Source organism: Micrasema longulum, unplaced genomic scaffold, assembly GCF_059751315.1.
Source record: "Micrasema longulum isolate JH-2025_06_02 unplaced genomic scaffold, ASM5975131v1 h1tg002526l, whole genome shotgun sequence".
NCBI lineage: Eukaryota > Metazoa > Arthropoda > Insecta > Trichoptera > Brachycentridae > Micrasema > Micrasema longulum.
The window spans coordinates 42543-56504 of NW_028279667.1; the positions used below are offsets into that span (position 1 = coordinate 42543).

A 13962-nucleotide genomic window follows, 5' to 3' on the forward strand; every position below is an offset into this window, starting at 1 on the left:
TATGCAGCGAACGGGACTACGATCCAGAATTTCGGAGTTACCACGGTAACACTGAATCTGGGATGTAAACAAATGTGTACATGGAAGTTTATAATAGCGGATACGACACGCCCTATTATAGGAGCAGATTTTCTCCACAACTTCCACCTGTTAGTAGATGTTAGGAACAAACGGTTAGTAGACAATACAAACGGCAAGATAATCAGAGCATTTGACATCTCCACAAACAACAACATAACATGTTCCATATCATTAACAGACAAAACCAACATTTACCACTCACTCATATTGAAGTATCCACAACTAGTAGATATCAATAAACCATACGCAGGGCTGGATAAACACAACACAATCCACCATATAGATACCCGTGCAAACCCGTTATGTGTAAGACTCGTCGGCTGTCCCCAGAACTACTGAGGCAGGCGAAGCAAGAGTTCGATCACATGGTGGCTCAAGGTATTTGTAGACCCTCCAAGAGTGAGTGGGCCTCTCCATTGCATATGGTGAAGAAGAGCGATGGTACTTATCGCCCTTGTGGCGATTACCGTAGCTTAAACGCACAGACGGTACCTGATCGTTATTCCTTGCCACATATCCACGATATATGCAATGACTTATTTAACTGTAAATTTTTCCAAAATTGACTTACAACGAGCATATCACCAAATTCCAATTAATGAAACTGACATTAAAAAGACAGCTATAACCACACCATTCGGGTTATTTGAATTTGTAAGAATGCCATTCGGACTATCATGCGCTGCACAAACATTCCAACGTCACATCAACGAAGTCACAAGAGGTCTAGAAGGAGTACACGCATATATCGACGATATATTGATCGCTTCACCAGACGAAGAAACACATGTGGAACACTTAAAAGCTTTGTTCCAGCGACTTCAAGATCATGGAATGGTGTAAACCCATCTAAATGCGAGTTTGCCAAGAAAACACTGTTATTTCTTGGTATGAAATTTCGGCTGAAGGCATCGGACCCTCGCCAACAAAAGTGGAAGCCATCACGAACCTCAACAAGCCAGAAACCATTAAGCAGTTGAGAAGATTCTTGGCCATGGGAAACTTCTACCGAAGATTCATACCACGAGCAGCACACAAATTGATACGACTACACGATTACCTCAAGGGAGCAAAAAGAATGACAACAGAAAAGTAGAGTGGAACGAAGTCACTACACACGATTTCGAAGAGGTCAAGAACTCGCTGATCAACGCCACTAAGCTTAGCTACCCAGAGGAAAGCAGCAAGATGTCAGTGTGACAGACGCCTCAGATTACGCAATCGGAGGCGTGCTACAACAAACCACATGACGGCATCAACTACAAACCGATAAGTTTCTTCTCAAAAAAGTTGAACAAGCTCAGTGTTCATATAGTACGTACGACAGGGAACTACTAGCCATTTTTGAGACTGTAAGGTACTTTCAACATTATCTGGAGGGCAGAGAATTCTGTATATACACGGACCATAAACCACTACAATTCGTGTTTAGAAGGAAAAGTCACGACAAAGAAAGCCCCAGACAACTCAGATATCTAGACTACATCTCACAGTTCAGCACGGACATCAAATACATAAAAGGAGAAGACAACGTCGTCGCCGATACCTTATCAAGAATCGACATGATCGAACAAGAGGCAAACATATCGTTCGAAAAGATCCATAAAGAACAAAGGCAGGACAACGAACTACTCGCACTCTTGGACGACAAGAACACTGCTCTGAACCTGATCAAAACCAACATGCAGGGACAAGAAATCGTCTTCGATCTCAACAAAGGCAACATGCGACCGTACATCCCAAAAACGCTACAGAGATCTTTCTTCAACCAAGTGCATAACCTCAACCATGCAGGAGCCGACGCCACGACCAAGACCATCAGTCAAAGAGGCGTCTGGAAAAATATGAAAGCAGACTGCGCAGCTTGGACGAAGGCCTGCATACCCTGTCAGAAGAGCAAAGTCAACAAACACACGAGGACACCGATCATCAAGATCGACATGCCGAGACAGAAATTCTGCGTGGTCCATGTCGACCTCATCGGACCTTTTCCACCATCAGAGGGACTGAGGTACTGCCTCACATGTATCGACCGATACACTCGATGGGCGGAAGTAATCCCTATCGCAGATATCCAGACCCACACAATCATCAGAGCCATCTGGGACAACTGGATTGCGAGATACGGCGTACCGGAGAAAATTATAACTGATCAGGGTAGGCAATTCATGTCTACGGACTTTAACTTGTTTTGTTCCAGATCAGGCATAGCACACTCCAACACGACGCCTTACCATCCACAAAGTAATGGCATGATCGAGCGATTTCATAGAACGCTGAAGACGGCCATTAAAGCTCACCACCCTGTTCCGTGGACAAAATCGATCAGCACCATACTACTCGGACTGAGGGCCACACTGCGCACGAATGCAGAGCACTCAGTAGCAGAGATGCTGTATGGGTGCAAACTAAAGTTACCAGCAGACATCCTGGAGCAGACGAACGACTACATTGACCCGGACTCCTACACTAGGCAACTGGTAAATTTCATGCAAAACGTCAAACCAAGGCCAGTCGAGCACCACAATAAAGGTAACGTTTTCATCCACCCGGAACTAAAGAGAGCCACACACTTGTTTCTGAGGGACGACAGAGTGTACAAACCCCTGATGCCGAACTACAAGGGGCCCTACAAGGTCATCACCAGGGCGGAAAAGACGGTAACACTGGACGTGGATGGCGAACATAAAAAGGTTTCGCTGGACAGGTGCAAGCCGGCGTTCCAGACAGCGGAAGAACGAGCCAGTCCAGCAGAAACGGAAACACCAACAGAACAACCGGCATACACAACGCGTAGCGGCAGGAGGGTGATACAGCGTCAGTTTTGAAAAACAGATTTCAAAACTTGGAAGGGGGCTGTGTGGCGGGTCGACAACGACGGCACGAGCCGAACATTGCCGAACGCCGACGTAGAGCGTACGAACGGGCCAAACCGGCTAGAAAAAAAACTACCGGATTCCGACCTCACCGCACGCGTCTTCGAGGCACAAAATTACCGCCAATTTAGATTTACCAACTTCATTTTATTTTGCCTAATATAGTTATTAGAATCCTTCTTTCAATGTGTTAGCTTCAGTAGTTTAGTTTCGTGAATAAATCTTGGTGTAAAACGTAAGTACCCTGTTTTACTTGCTCTCATTCTGTGCACCCACATAACTTTGTACATCACAAAATTAGGCCACCAACTAGGTGCCTACATAAAGGTGGTAACAACACACCTAAAATATTGTGTATAATTATTGTTTTGCCCTTGTTTGTTTTTGCTAAATAGTTTTATGTTCTTTTTGTTCAGTTTCTTGCATTTATGTTTCTTGATATAACTGTTGTAATTGGCTTAGGCCGTGTATATAATAAATAAATAAATAAATAAATAAACTCTTCCATCTGTTGACTTTTGTGAAGTTGTGGACATACTCAAAACATTGTTGAATTAATTACCCGGTAAAAGAAGAAGTATTGGAATTGAAGAAATTAAGCAAATTTGAAAATTGTTTTCAGGCGTTGCCCAGTAGGTGAATTGGTTCAGCCAGATGAATCTCACCCGGATGATAAAGGTTTCAGCTCTTTCGCTTCACAAAAGTCAACAGATGGAAGAGTTGAGGAAATGTGGATGCTCAAACATGGGCAGAATGGTGAATGTTACAGTGTGTGAAGTAGCCACTTAAACCAGCCAATGACAGGTCATAAGCCCTGTAAATGCCTAGACTTCCATTTTCCCTTCTCAAAAATGTTTTCCCTCTCGGTTGCAACAAATTTCATCATCATTACCTTTCTGCACCTAATGGTGCATAGGGCACTGCATTGATACACCAATCGCAGGGTATCTTGATCATTTTTGGTTACATGAAGGTAAAATGATCAGTCTTACACTTAAGGTACCGGTCTAGGGACTATGAAATATTCTGGAGTGAAAACACCCTTTAAAATAAATATTTCATATCAACCATGTCGGGAATCGAACCCGAGACCTCTCGCTTGGTAGGCAAACCCGTTGACCATTACACCACGAGGCCTGCAACAAATTTAAATATAAATAACTCCCTAGGGAGGAAATCCAGCCAGTCTGCAAGTATTTATTATTATTATGTTTGGATAATTTATATAGTGCCATTTTTGTGAAAATCACCTCTCGGGCGCTGTACAATAAATAAATATTCCAGCACGTCTTGCAGCCACAGAGCGCATGGACGGTTGGGATTCTAGTTCCTCATCTCCAATTATGATATATAGGAGCTAGATTACAACACGTCTTGCAGCTACAGAGCGCATGGACTGTAAGAAATCTAGCCCCTATTCACATTTAAAAAAATATTTTATTTGACAATGAAGTTTAGAGTTTAAGTGATATTTGAAAAAAACGAAATAAAAAACAAATTTTTAAAAATAGAAGTTAGATTACAAGTCTTGCAGCTACAAAGCGGACACACTCAAAACTTTGTTGAGGAAAAATGACATTTATTCATGTTTTATTGGCGATGATTTTCCTCGGCTTACTTGAGACAGAAGGTGTGTTGGAGAAGAGCGGGTATAGAGGCGGCCAGTAGCGACTGCACCGAGCTACCGAAGGTTGCCCCCCAGTGGTCCCCGGCGGAGTTATCGGCCCATATCGCCAAGCAGGGAACTAGCCACTTCATAACCACAGCAGTTTCCTGCAACACCGAGAAAAATAATACATGAAAAATAATATATGAAATATTGTAAAACAAAAAAATAAATTTGTTTTCTACTTAGCATAAAAATATTTGAAATTTTGAATTCTCACAAAAGCGGTCGCCCGCATTAACCACGCCCCTAATACATCACGAATCATGGTAATTTTCAAATTTGTTCCTAACCGTCAAAATTTTTATAGAACATCATCATGAATTTTGACGACTCAATTATCAATGCCAAACGTGTTGCGTTTTTCCGGTGACATATTTCTTATGTTATGTATGAAAACATTTTTCCACAATATCAATATTAATTTTGAAAAGACAATTTTTTTTTAATGCTTTCCATATACAGTGAAACCTCTAGCTATCGTTTTTAAAAGGACTTATTGAAATAAACTATGAATGCGGGAATAAGAGGTCAATACACAAGGAGATAAGATCGGGTAAAGATACCGCCCTGGCAATCTGCATTACCATTGGCAGGTTCAAAGTTTCAGGTGTAAATAAATGTATTTAAATAAAATTAGAAAGCAGAACAAAAACAAGAAAAATATTAAAGTTTATTGCACTGGAAATAATCTTTCATCAACGTTTGTTTTGTTTGTTTTATTCAACGTCAACATTATATTTTCGGTTTTGCAAATAATATTTTTTTCGGCATCAGTTATTGAATGTGAGTAGTAGAATGTTTTTAATCTTTCGAAGATAGTGCATGCTTCTGAAAACAAGGTACAAGCGGCGGCTCCTCTTCATCAATATCGACCTCTTCAGCTGTCTCCTTCAACCTCGCGTCACACAAGGTTTCGATAGTTTCTATCCCACACGTTGGGATATTGTCGTCAGATGTAAAAAAATTGTTGAAATTCGTCTGTGTATCGAGTCTTAGCCAATCATCTTCAGAAACCTTAACTTGTTCTAATTGTCATTATATCTCTCTTTCTCTTTCGAACGTTCCGCGCATAAGAACATATACAAAATATTAAAATATGTCAAATACGCATCGTAATTCAAATGATGAATGCGGTAAAATGGTGGATATAGAAATCGATTTTTGTATGTTTTATATGAAATTATTTCGGAGTTGGAAGAAATAAACGACAAATCCGGGAAAACGATTATTCGAGAAACGATAGATAGAGGTTTCACTGAATTTTTATCGGTATTCGTAGCACGCGATATTTCCCAATTTTATTCAAATTTATAAAGGTTTATTAATTTTTTAAATTTATTTATTTATTAACGGACATTGTCCATGTACACAATTTATAAGGTTAAAATATTACAATAAAAGAATAGTTTAAAACATTTTTAAAAAAAGAAAGAAGCATTGGCAAACATAAGGGACATCGAGACAAGATCTGGACTATTTATTTAGTGCTCGTTTAAATCCTTGTAAACTTAAACCAAAAAAGTCCAGATAACAATACGACAAAGGCGGGTCATTGGAGAATTTAGGCCATAGTTTGTTCTATGATGATCGATGAACAGTACTTCATTGTTTCTCAATCTACAAGTCGGAATATTGAATTTTACTTGTCCCAGTAATGATGGAACATCGATTATATTATATTTTTTTATTCCTTTGTAAAAATTTCTTTTAATTGTAATGTTTATAATGGACTTTGTCCGTAAATAAATAAATAAATAAATAAATAAATAAATTATACCATTTAGTATGCCGAACATATATATGAAGTCAATATTAGTTCTACGTTTTTGTAGACTAGAAATATTTAACATTGACTCTATTTCAGCATAAGAATAGTTATCTCTCTCTAGTCCGAGCATCCACGCTATTTTTCGAAGCAAGCGATGTTGGACTGATTCAATGTGATTTATGCGATCGACATAGAATGGAGACCAGACCACGGAGGCATATTCTAGAAGAGGGTGAACAGTTGAGCAATAAAGAGTTTTGATTGTACGGACATGAGTAAAATCAGAGGATATTCTGTTAATGAAGCCAAGTAATTTCAGTGATTTATTTACTGTATTATCTATATGCTCGTTGTATGTCAGTTTATAGTCCAAAACAACTCCTAAATCTCTGATGGACTTGACTACATCAATTTTGGCGTTTTATTCTACATTATGTTTTATTCTACATTATGTATTAAGTTAATTTCCTTTTAAATATTAATTATAAAAATTGTAAAACTAGCAAAAAGGATTAAGGAAATTTAAAGTGGATAATATTATTGATAAAAATAACAGATTCCAATAAAATATATATTTACTGTCTTAAAACAAGGAAGCTATCCCTAGTTAGGCAGTCAAGACGTATCACCAGCAAAACTAAAAAAGATGTACCGTATTTTGTGGATGATAAAACGCATCGGACCATAAGATGCACCCCAAAATTTATCTATCAATATTTAACAATATTTTGAGTTTGTCCAAATTTTTGTAGACAAGGACTGGATTCAACTCCCCGGGGAGCTGTTTATATTAACATATTACAACAGAGATGAAGAACATTTAAGAGAAGGTAATATAGAGTTCCAGGCACCTGTAGATGCCTGGAACTCTATATTACCTTCTCTTAAATGTTCTTCATCTCTGTTGTAATATATCAATTTTTAGAAAAAAAATATGTGTTGGACGATAAGAAGTATCGGACCATAAGACGCACCCCAATTTTCGGTTGAATTTTCAGAGTAAAAAAAATCGTCTTACAGCCTGAAAAATACGGTATTTATATTTTTGCTACTCATCAAAGCTATTGTATATACCAATAAAAGCTCGTTTTTACATTTCTCAATTCCACGTTTTCTCACTTTTTACGCCGAAATGTATTAGTCCCATTTTTTCCATACAATTTCATTAAAATATTCCCCCAATTAATGTTTTTTCATAACCATTTTACATTGAAAAAATTTCGAAACTCATTTGATCCGTCAAAAGACGCCGAGCCGCGCGCCGCTGCATTGGCCCAAAATGGTGAATAAAATCAAGTAAATAAAAAAATGTGTAAATTGTTGTCTCAAACTAAATTCAAAGAAGGTCCAGTGTAATTGACCATTTTGTTTAAGTGTCTTATTATTTTGACATTTTACTAAATTGTGACATGCGGTTGACGCATGTTAAGGAAGAATAAAGTCTTCACATCAATAAATTACGGTGAAGAAAGTTTTAAAATTTAGCAATAGAAATATTATTTGAAGTTATAAACATATAAGATTGTTTAAACAGTTATCATAAAAGTGTGAAACAGTTTTGAGGCAATGTAAATGACAGTTGAAATGTTGTGGTGCCATACTAAAAAAAGTGATACCATATAAACAAAATTTCCCAGTATTTAGGGAAAAAATCATTGTATGCATTTTATGCAAATTCAATTTTTTTTTCCGTGTTTTTAAGGTTAAGTACCTACATAAAACTATTTAAATATGTTTTTTTTTATTCAATAAAAAATAAAACATTGTGGTAATTATTAAAAAATACAAAATATTTTTTTTAATGATATCATTGGTAAATATGAATAATCCCCAATTAAGACCGTTTTTTCAATTATTATGAAGTTTTTCATTTCCTCACTTTAGCGTTTTCCTCGGTTTCACACTTTTTTATGCTACTCCCTTGAAAATGTAAGACAGGGGTTTTACTGTATAACTAAATGAAAATTACTGTAGTAAATATGTAACCATAAAATAAATATGATAATTGTTTAAACTTATAATTAGAAATCAAACACTGATTTGAGTCTACTGAATACTTTATTTTATTTTTACAAATATAAACATATAAAAATAAAACTTCGTGACAATTGTTTCGCCTTCAGTAGACTCAAATCAGTGTTTGATTTCTAATTATAAGTTTAAATATGGAGTTCTACAAAATAAACACCAAATCAATCAATAATATGATAATTGTTATTTAATACCTGTGTTTTGTCTATGTCACACAGTTCTAAAACAGAATCTGGAGGCCCATAGAAAGATCCCAAGCCAAGTTGTCTTTTCATCTGAAAAGAAAAAATATACATAATAACTTTTTAAATCTTTGTTTATTCTTCTAAATCTATTTTATCGCCTTCAAAGTACTTCTCTCCCGATACAATACACTACTGCCAACGTTTTATCCAATCCTATAGTCCTTAAAATGTAGTTTGATTAGATTGACAGTTGTCAGCAAAAGTGAGGACATAGCTTTGTAGTAACGCCTAAGGAGTGATTTATGCATGTTAATTTAATTTTTAATACAATGCTCGACATATAAATCAACATAATTATATAAAATCAGCTTTAAAACTAAAATAAACCTCATTATTAACGACGTTCTTACAAGGTTACTTCATTTTGCAAAAATTTTAGAGATGGGACAAATTGATCAACTTAAATCGATTGAATAAAAAATAATTATTTTGTTGTTGTTATCCATTGAAAATAGTAATTAATGTCTTATTTTTTAGTAAATAATTATCTTGTGTTTTTGTTTTTATATAAATTTTCGGAAACAGTCTCATGTTTGCATGAAAAAACTGATAAAATCGATTTGATCGGTGATCAATAATTTCTCATCACTAGTGACATTAGTTTGACAGCTGTCATTTCAATAAAGCTATATTTTAAGGACTATAGAAACAATTGCTAAAGTCGATTTTCAGAATGACATTTAAAGCACGCAGCGATTCGGTTTTTATCTCTTCAATCGTGTCAAGAAGGTGTTCCCGGAGCGGTCTCTTAAGCTTAGAGAATAGTCAGAAGTCAACTATAGAATACCTAAATTTCGTAAATGGGATCTAGTATTTAGTTCGTCCATGCGCTCAGTAGCTGCAAAACCTGTAACTATCTAATCTATATATATATATCTAACTCTTACTTAAAAAAGTGTTTATAAAATTTAATATCATTCAAACGCTCAATTTCAATGTCAAATTGAAACATAATGTATTTATTGATTTAACTTTTTGTACACAATGTTAATTGAACGTAGTTATGCTTGAAAAAATTATATATTGATTTAAGTTTGTAAGTGAAAATTCTAGACGGAAGTTCATTGTAATTTATTATATAAATAAAAGACGAGTGATACTTTAATCCACAAATTTGAAATATCCAGTGACCGGTTTCATCGCTTTCGCGACATCTTCGAGTGAACTCGATTAATTGTAGGCATTTCGAAATGTCTCGATCTTTTTAATAATTGCATATTTCGATTATTTTAGTTTGATTATTCTCGCTATTAGTCATCATAGAAGCTTTGACAGTTCTGGGTGCCGACAGACCGCCACGCGCAGCCAATATTTTGAGTTTGTCCAAATTTTTGTAGACAAGGACTGGATTCAACTCCCTGGGGAGCTGTTTATATTAACATACTACAACAGAGATGAAGAACATTTAAGAGAAGGTAATATGGAAGTCTAGGCATCTACAGGGCTTATGACCTGTCAATGGCTGGTTTAAGTGGCCACTTTACACACTGTGTAACATTCACCATTCTGCCTATATTTAAAAATCTATATCCCTTCAATTCTTTCATCTGTTGAAGGCATCTTGAATAGGCAGAATGGTGAATGTTACACAGTGTGTAAAGTGGCCACTTAAACCAGCCATTGACAGGTCATAAGCCCTGTAGATGCCTAGACTTCCATATTACCTTCTCTTAAATGTTCTTCATCTCTGTTGTAGCATATTAATGGGATTTCGCAATACATGGTGTTCTTAAAACCTTGTCACATCCGAAACCACGATGATCAGTATGGGCAAGAAGACATATTGGCATATTTAAAACGCAGACATTTTTCAAAAATAAAATATTAAAAAAAAAAACAAACGGTTGCTTACTTCTGCAGAGGAGAAGCGAGGGGGGCGTGGCCATGTGGTTGACGGTGTATCAGACTCCCCCTTCCCCTCCCTCGCTTCTCCCTTGCAGAAGTAAGCAACCATTTGTTATTTTCAATATTTAATTTTTGTAAATTTTATTAGTTCTAAAAATTTATTTTAATGTGCCATTATGTCTTCTTGCTCATATTGATCATCGTGGTTTCGGATGTGACAGGGTTTAAAGAACACCCTGTATAAATGAATTTTTGAATGAAAAATTGTTTTTAGGGAATAAATTTCGATTTTTTTTTTCGATATACGTCATTTTTTGCTATATTGCGTTTTGTTATATCGCGGTCTTTCTGTAACTCATTATAAAATTATCTTAAATAGAAAGCACACTTATTTTCAAATTACCTGGAATTCTGTGAGTTGTTTCGCTAATTCCTCTTTCGCCTTTTCTCTCACTTTACTAAATATTCTTCTAAGAACCTCTTCTTTATCGTGTTCTGAAAACAAATAATAATAATAATAATAATATTTGACTGATTTATATAGCGCCATTTTTGTAAAAAATCATCTCAAGGGCGCTTCACAATTGTATACCTAAACTTACATTCTAACTAAACTTAAGTGATATATTATATTTCCAGATTTAAAATTTAGGGTATGATAGTCTAAAGAAGCGGGATTTTAGTTGGGATCTGAACTGACTGGGACTGTCGATGATTCGTAAGTTTGAAGGCAATTGGTTCCCGGCAGAGGGGCCGGCGGCGGCAAAAGTACGATCTCCAAATCTAGTGTTTGGGGAGCGCCGGATTTTGACAAGTTTTCCTCTTCCTGAATCAAATGCTGACCTAAGAGTAGATTTTCTTTGACATGTATTTTCCCTAATACAAAGGTCCGATAGGTATTTTGGAGCCATTTCATGAAGGGATTTGAATACCGTGCAGCAAAGCTTGTATTTTATTATCTCTGGGCTTTTTAACCAGTGCAAATCTCGAAGATGTTGTGAGATGTGAGAATATTTTTTTACTCCCGTAATAAGCCTTGCTGCTGCATTGAAAACAGATTGAAGTTTATTAGTTTGATATTTTGGGAGATTTGCGTTTATTCCATTACAGTAATCTAGACGCAAAACGACATAAGCATTTACAAGAGCTTTAGTTGCATCGATAGGAATATTTTTTCGCACAGATTTGATCTGTCGGAGGTGGAAAAAACAAAAATATTTTTAATATCCACAACATTTTTCACTCTGTGATATTAAAATAAAAATTATTATAGATTTATGCAATAACAAGTAAATCACATAATATTTGTAACTTACCGTTGATAAGGGCATCGTCAATTTCTCTCGCCATGTTTTCATCTACGTTTTTCAACGCCAATGGCTGAAAACAAAAACGAAAAATACATTAAATGACATAAAGGCATATAGAAACCACGTCTCTAACACAAAAAAGTTGCCAGAAATTAAAATGCACACAAAGATCCATGGAAAAACAGATGCTCGGTGTATGTCTAAGAGACAGAGTAAGAAATGAAGAAATAAGGTGCCGAACCGGAGTCCTGGATATTATGGATCGTGCAGCAAAATTGAAATGGCAGTGGGAACGACACTCGGCGAGGCAAAATGATGGCAGGTGGACACCCAGAATAATAAAGTGGAGACCATGGGCAAACAAAAAAAGTATTTGGTCGCCACATGAGGCTCGATACTCTTTGATGGTGGAGAGAGTGCAGAAGAAATTTCTGCGCTATCTGTACCTAAAAGAGTGTGGATATTATCCTTGGCTCTTCCCAACCGACTTTTTATTGAGGACGCTAGGCTATCATTCATTATGGAGGAGGAAGAACGTTCATTTGGGTGTTCACTTTTTCAGGTGATCGGTGGTCGCATACATAACTCAGAAATTCTAATGGATGTAGGTCTGTTCGTACCTGATAACTATCTTCGACAAAGACGGCATCGATTGTTTCACCTACCACGATGCAGAACCAACCTGAGAGTGGTTATGCCGGTTGGTAGAGCAAATTGGATGTCGACATATTTATTATTTATTAAGACAGTGGGCCTTTCCTTAGGAAAGCATTTTCTAACTTTTAATTTTTCTTTTTACATTTTGTTATATTATTTTAATAACATAACTATCTACTATAATTTGTGATTTATTATTGTATTTAGAATGAATTGGGTTTTCTTTCTGCAATGTTCTAAATATCTGAATAAAATAAATTAAATTAAATAAAAGTGTTGGAAGGCCACAGCAAAGATGGGTCGATGACATCGCCTCTATAGCCGGTAAAACATGGATGATAAAGGCGAGGATAGGAAGGAATGGAGACTTTTGGAATAGGCCGCCATCCGGCAGTGGAGAGAATAAGGCTGAAGAAGGTGTTTACTATGGGCGTGATGAAACTATCCGTAATCCTATAGAAATAATTCTCCGTTGCACATACACATTTTTAACATATACAAAATTAAATTCCCCGGTTAAGAGATTTAAACCCATCCACAATTATTCATCTTTCTTCTCTAACTCATATAGTGTCCATGCGGCTCCACTGTGGAATCATCTCCAATCCACTATCAAGGATGTTTCTACAGTAGCACTTATGTAATATAAAAATACACAAATTTTAAGTAAACGCGAGGTCTGTCTTACCGCTCCAGGAACCAGGAAGGCGGAGTGCAGTTCGTAAGCCCAGCGGGGAAGCGCGGCGGCTTGCCCGGCGCTGTAGCTGTCGGACAACAGGTAGAGTAGGGCGGCCTGCGCTGGGCGGCGCTCCCCGGCCAGCCAGTTGAGGAACACGGCCATGCGCGCCGCGCTCAGCGACTCGACGCAGCTGAAGCCCGAGGAAGAGAACTGGGGAGAAGGGCGCACGAGAGAATAAAATATAAGCTTTGCTGGACAGTATTCAAATCCATTCATGAAATGGCTCCAAGATATCTATCCGACAAAACACATGTAAAAGAAAATCTACTCTTAGGTCAGCATTTGATTCAGGCAGAGGAAAATTTGTCTAACTCTGGAGCTGCCCAAACTAATTGCCTCGATACTTGCAAATAATTAATTTAATTCCAGTTAGTAAAAATCTCAACTGAAATCTAATTTCCTTTGTAAAATTTTTAATTTTTTGAATTTAATCATAAAACCTAGGTACCTATTTATCGATGAAAATGTCTTTTTCCTTTAATCCAGACAGTTTTTGCATACTTTCGCGACAGTCATTTTCTTTTTTTTGTTTTAAATTAAATGTCAAGGTCACGTCAAAACCCGGCTGGCGGTTAAAGAATGACTAAATTCGCATTGAGCATGAGTTGAGTGTTATAATTTTAGAATGCTCAAGGAAAAACGCGGTCTGACTATTCTTCTTTAACACGTATTCTCCTATTTTCTCCATGGATTATGGCACTAGAATAGTGATTTGTGCATGACAAGGACTTTAGCCAATCA

The 13962-nt window shown here is 36.6% G+C and overlaps 1 protein-coding gene across 2 annotated transcripts in view; it reads right to left on the reverse strand.

Annotated features, from left to right (window-relative positions):
- The window catches only part of LOC148272022 (uncharacterized), a 57234-nt gene that overhangs the window by 25333 nt on the left and 17939 nt on the right, over positions 1-13962 (reverse strand). For both annotated transcript variants that reach the window (XM_088240608.1, XM_088240607.1), the window contains exons 9-13: positions 13171-13371; positions 11832-11895; positions 10919-11010; positions 8620-8700; positions 4576-4730 (exon numbers count right to left, since the gene is read on the reverse strand). In XM_088240608.1, the coding sequence (XP_088096734.1) occupies positions 4576-4730; positions 8620-8700; positions 10919-11010; positions 11832-11895; positions 13171-13371 (593 nt within the window). The remainder of the gene's footprint in view (positions 1-4575; positions 4731-8619; positions 8701-10918; positions 11011-11831; positions 11896-13170; positions 13372-13962) is intronic.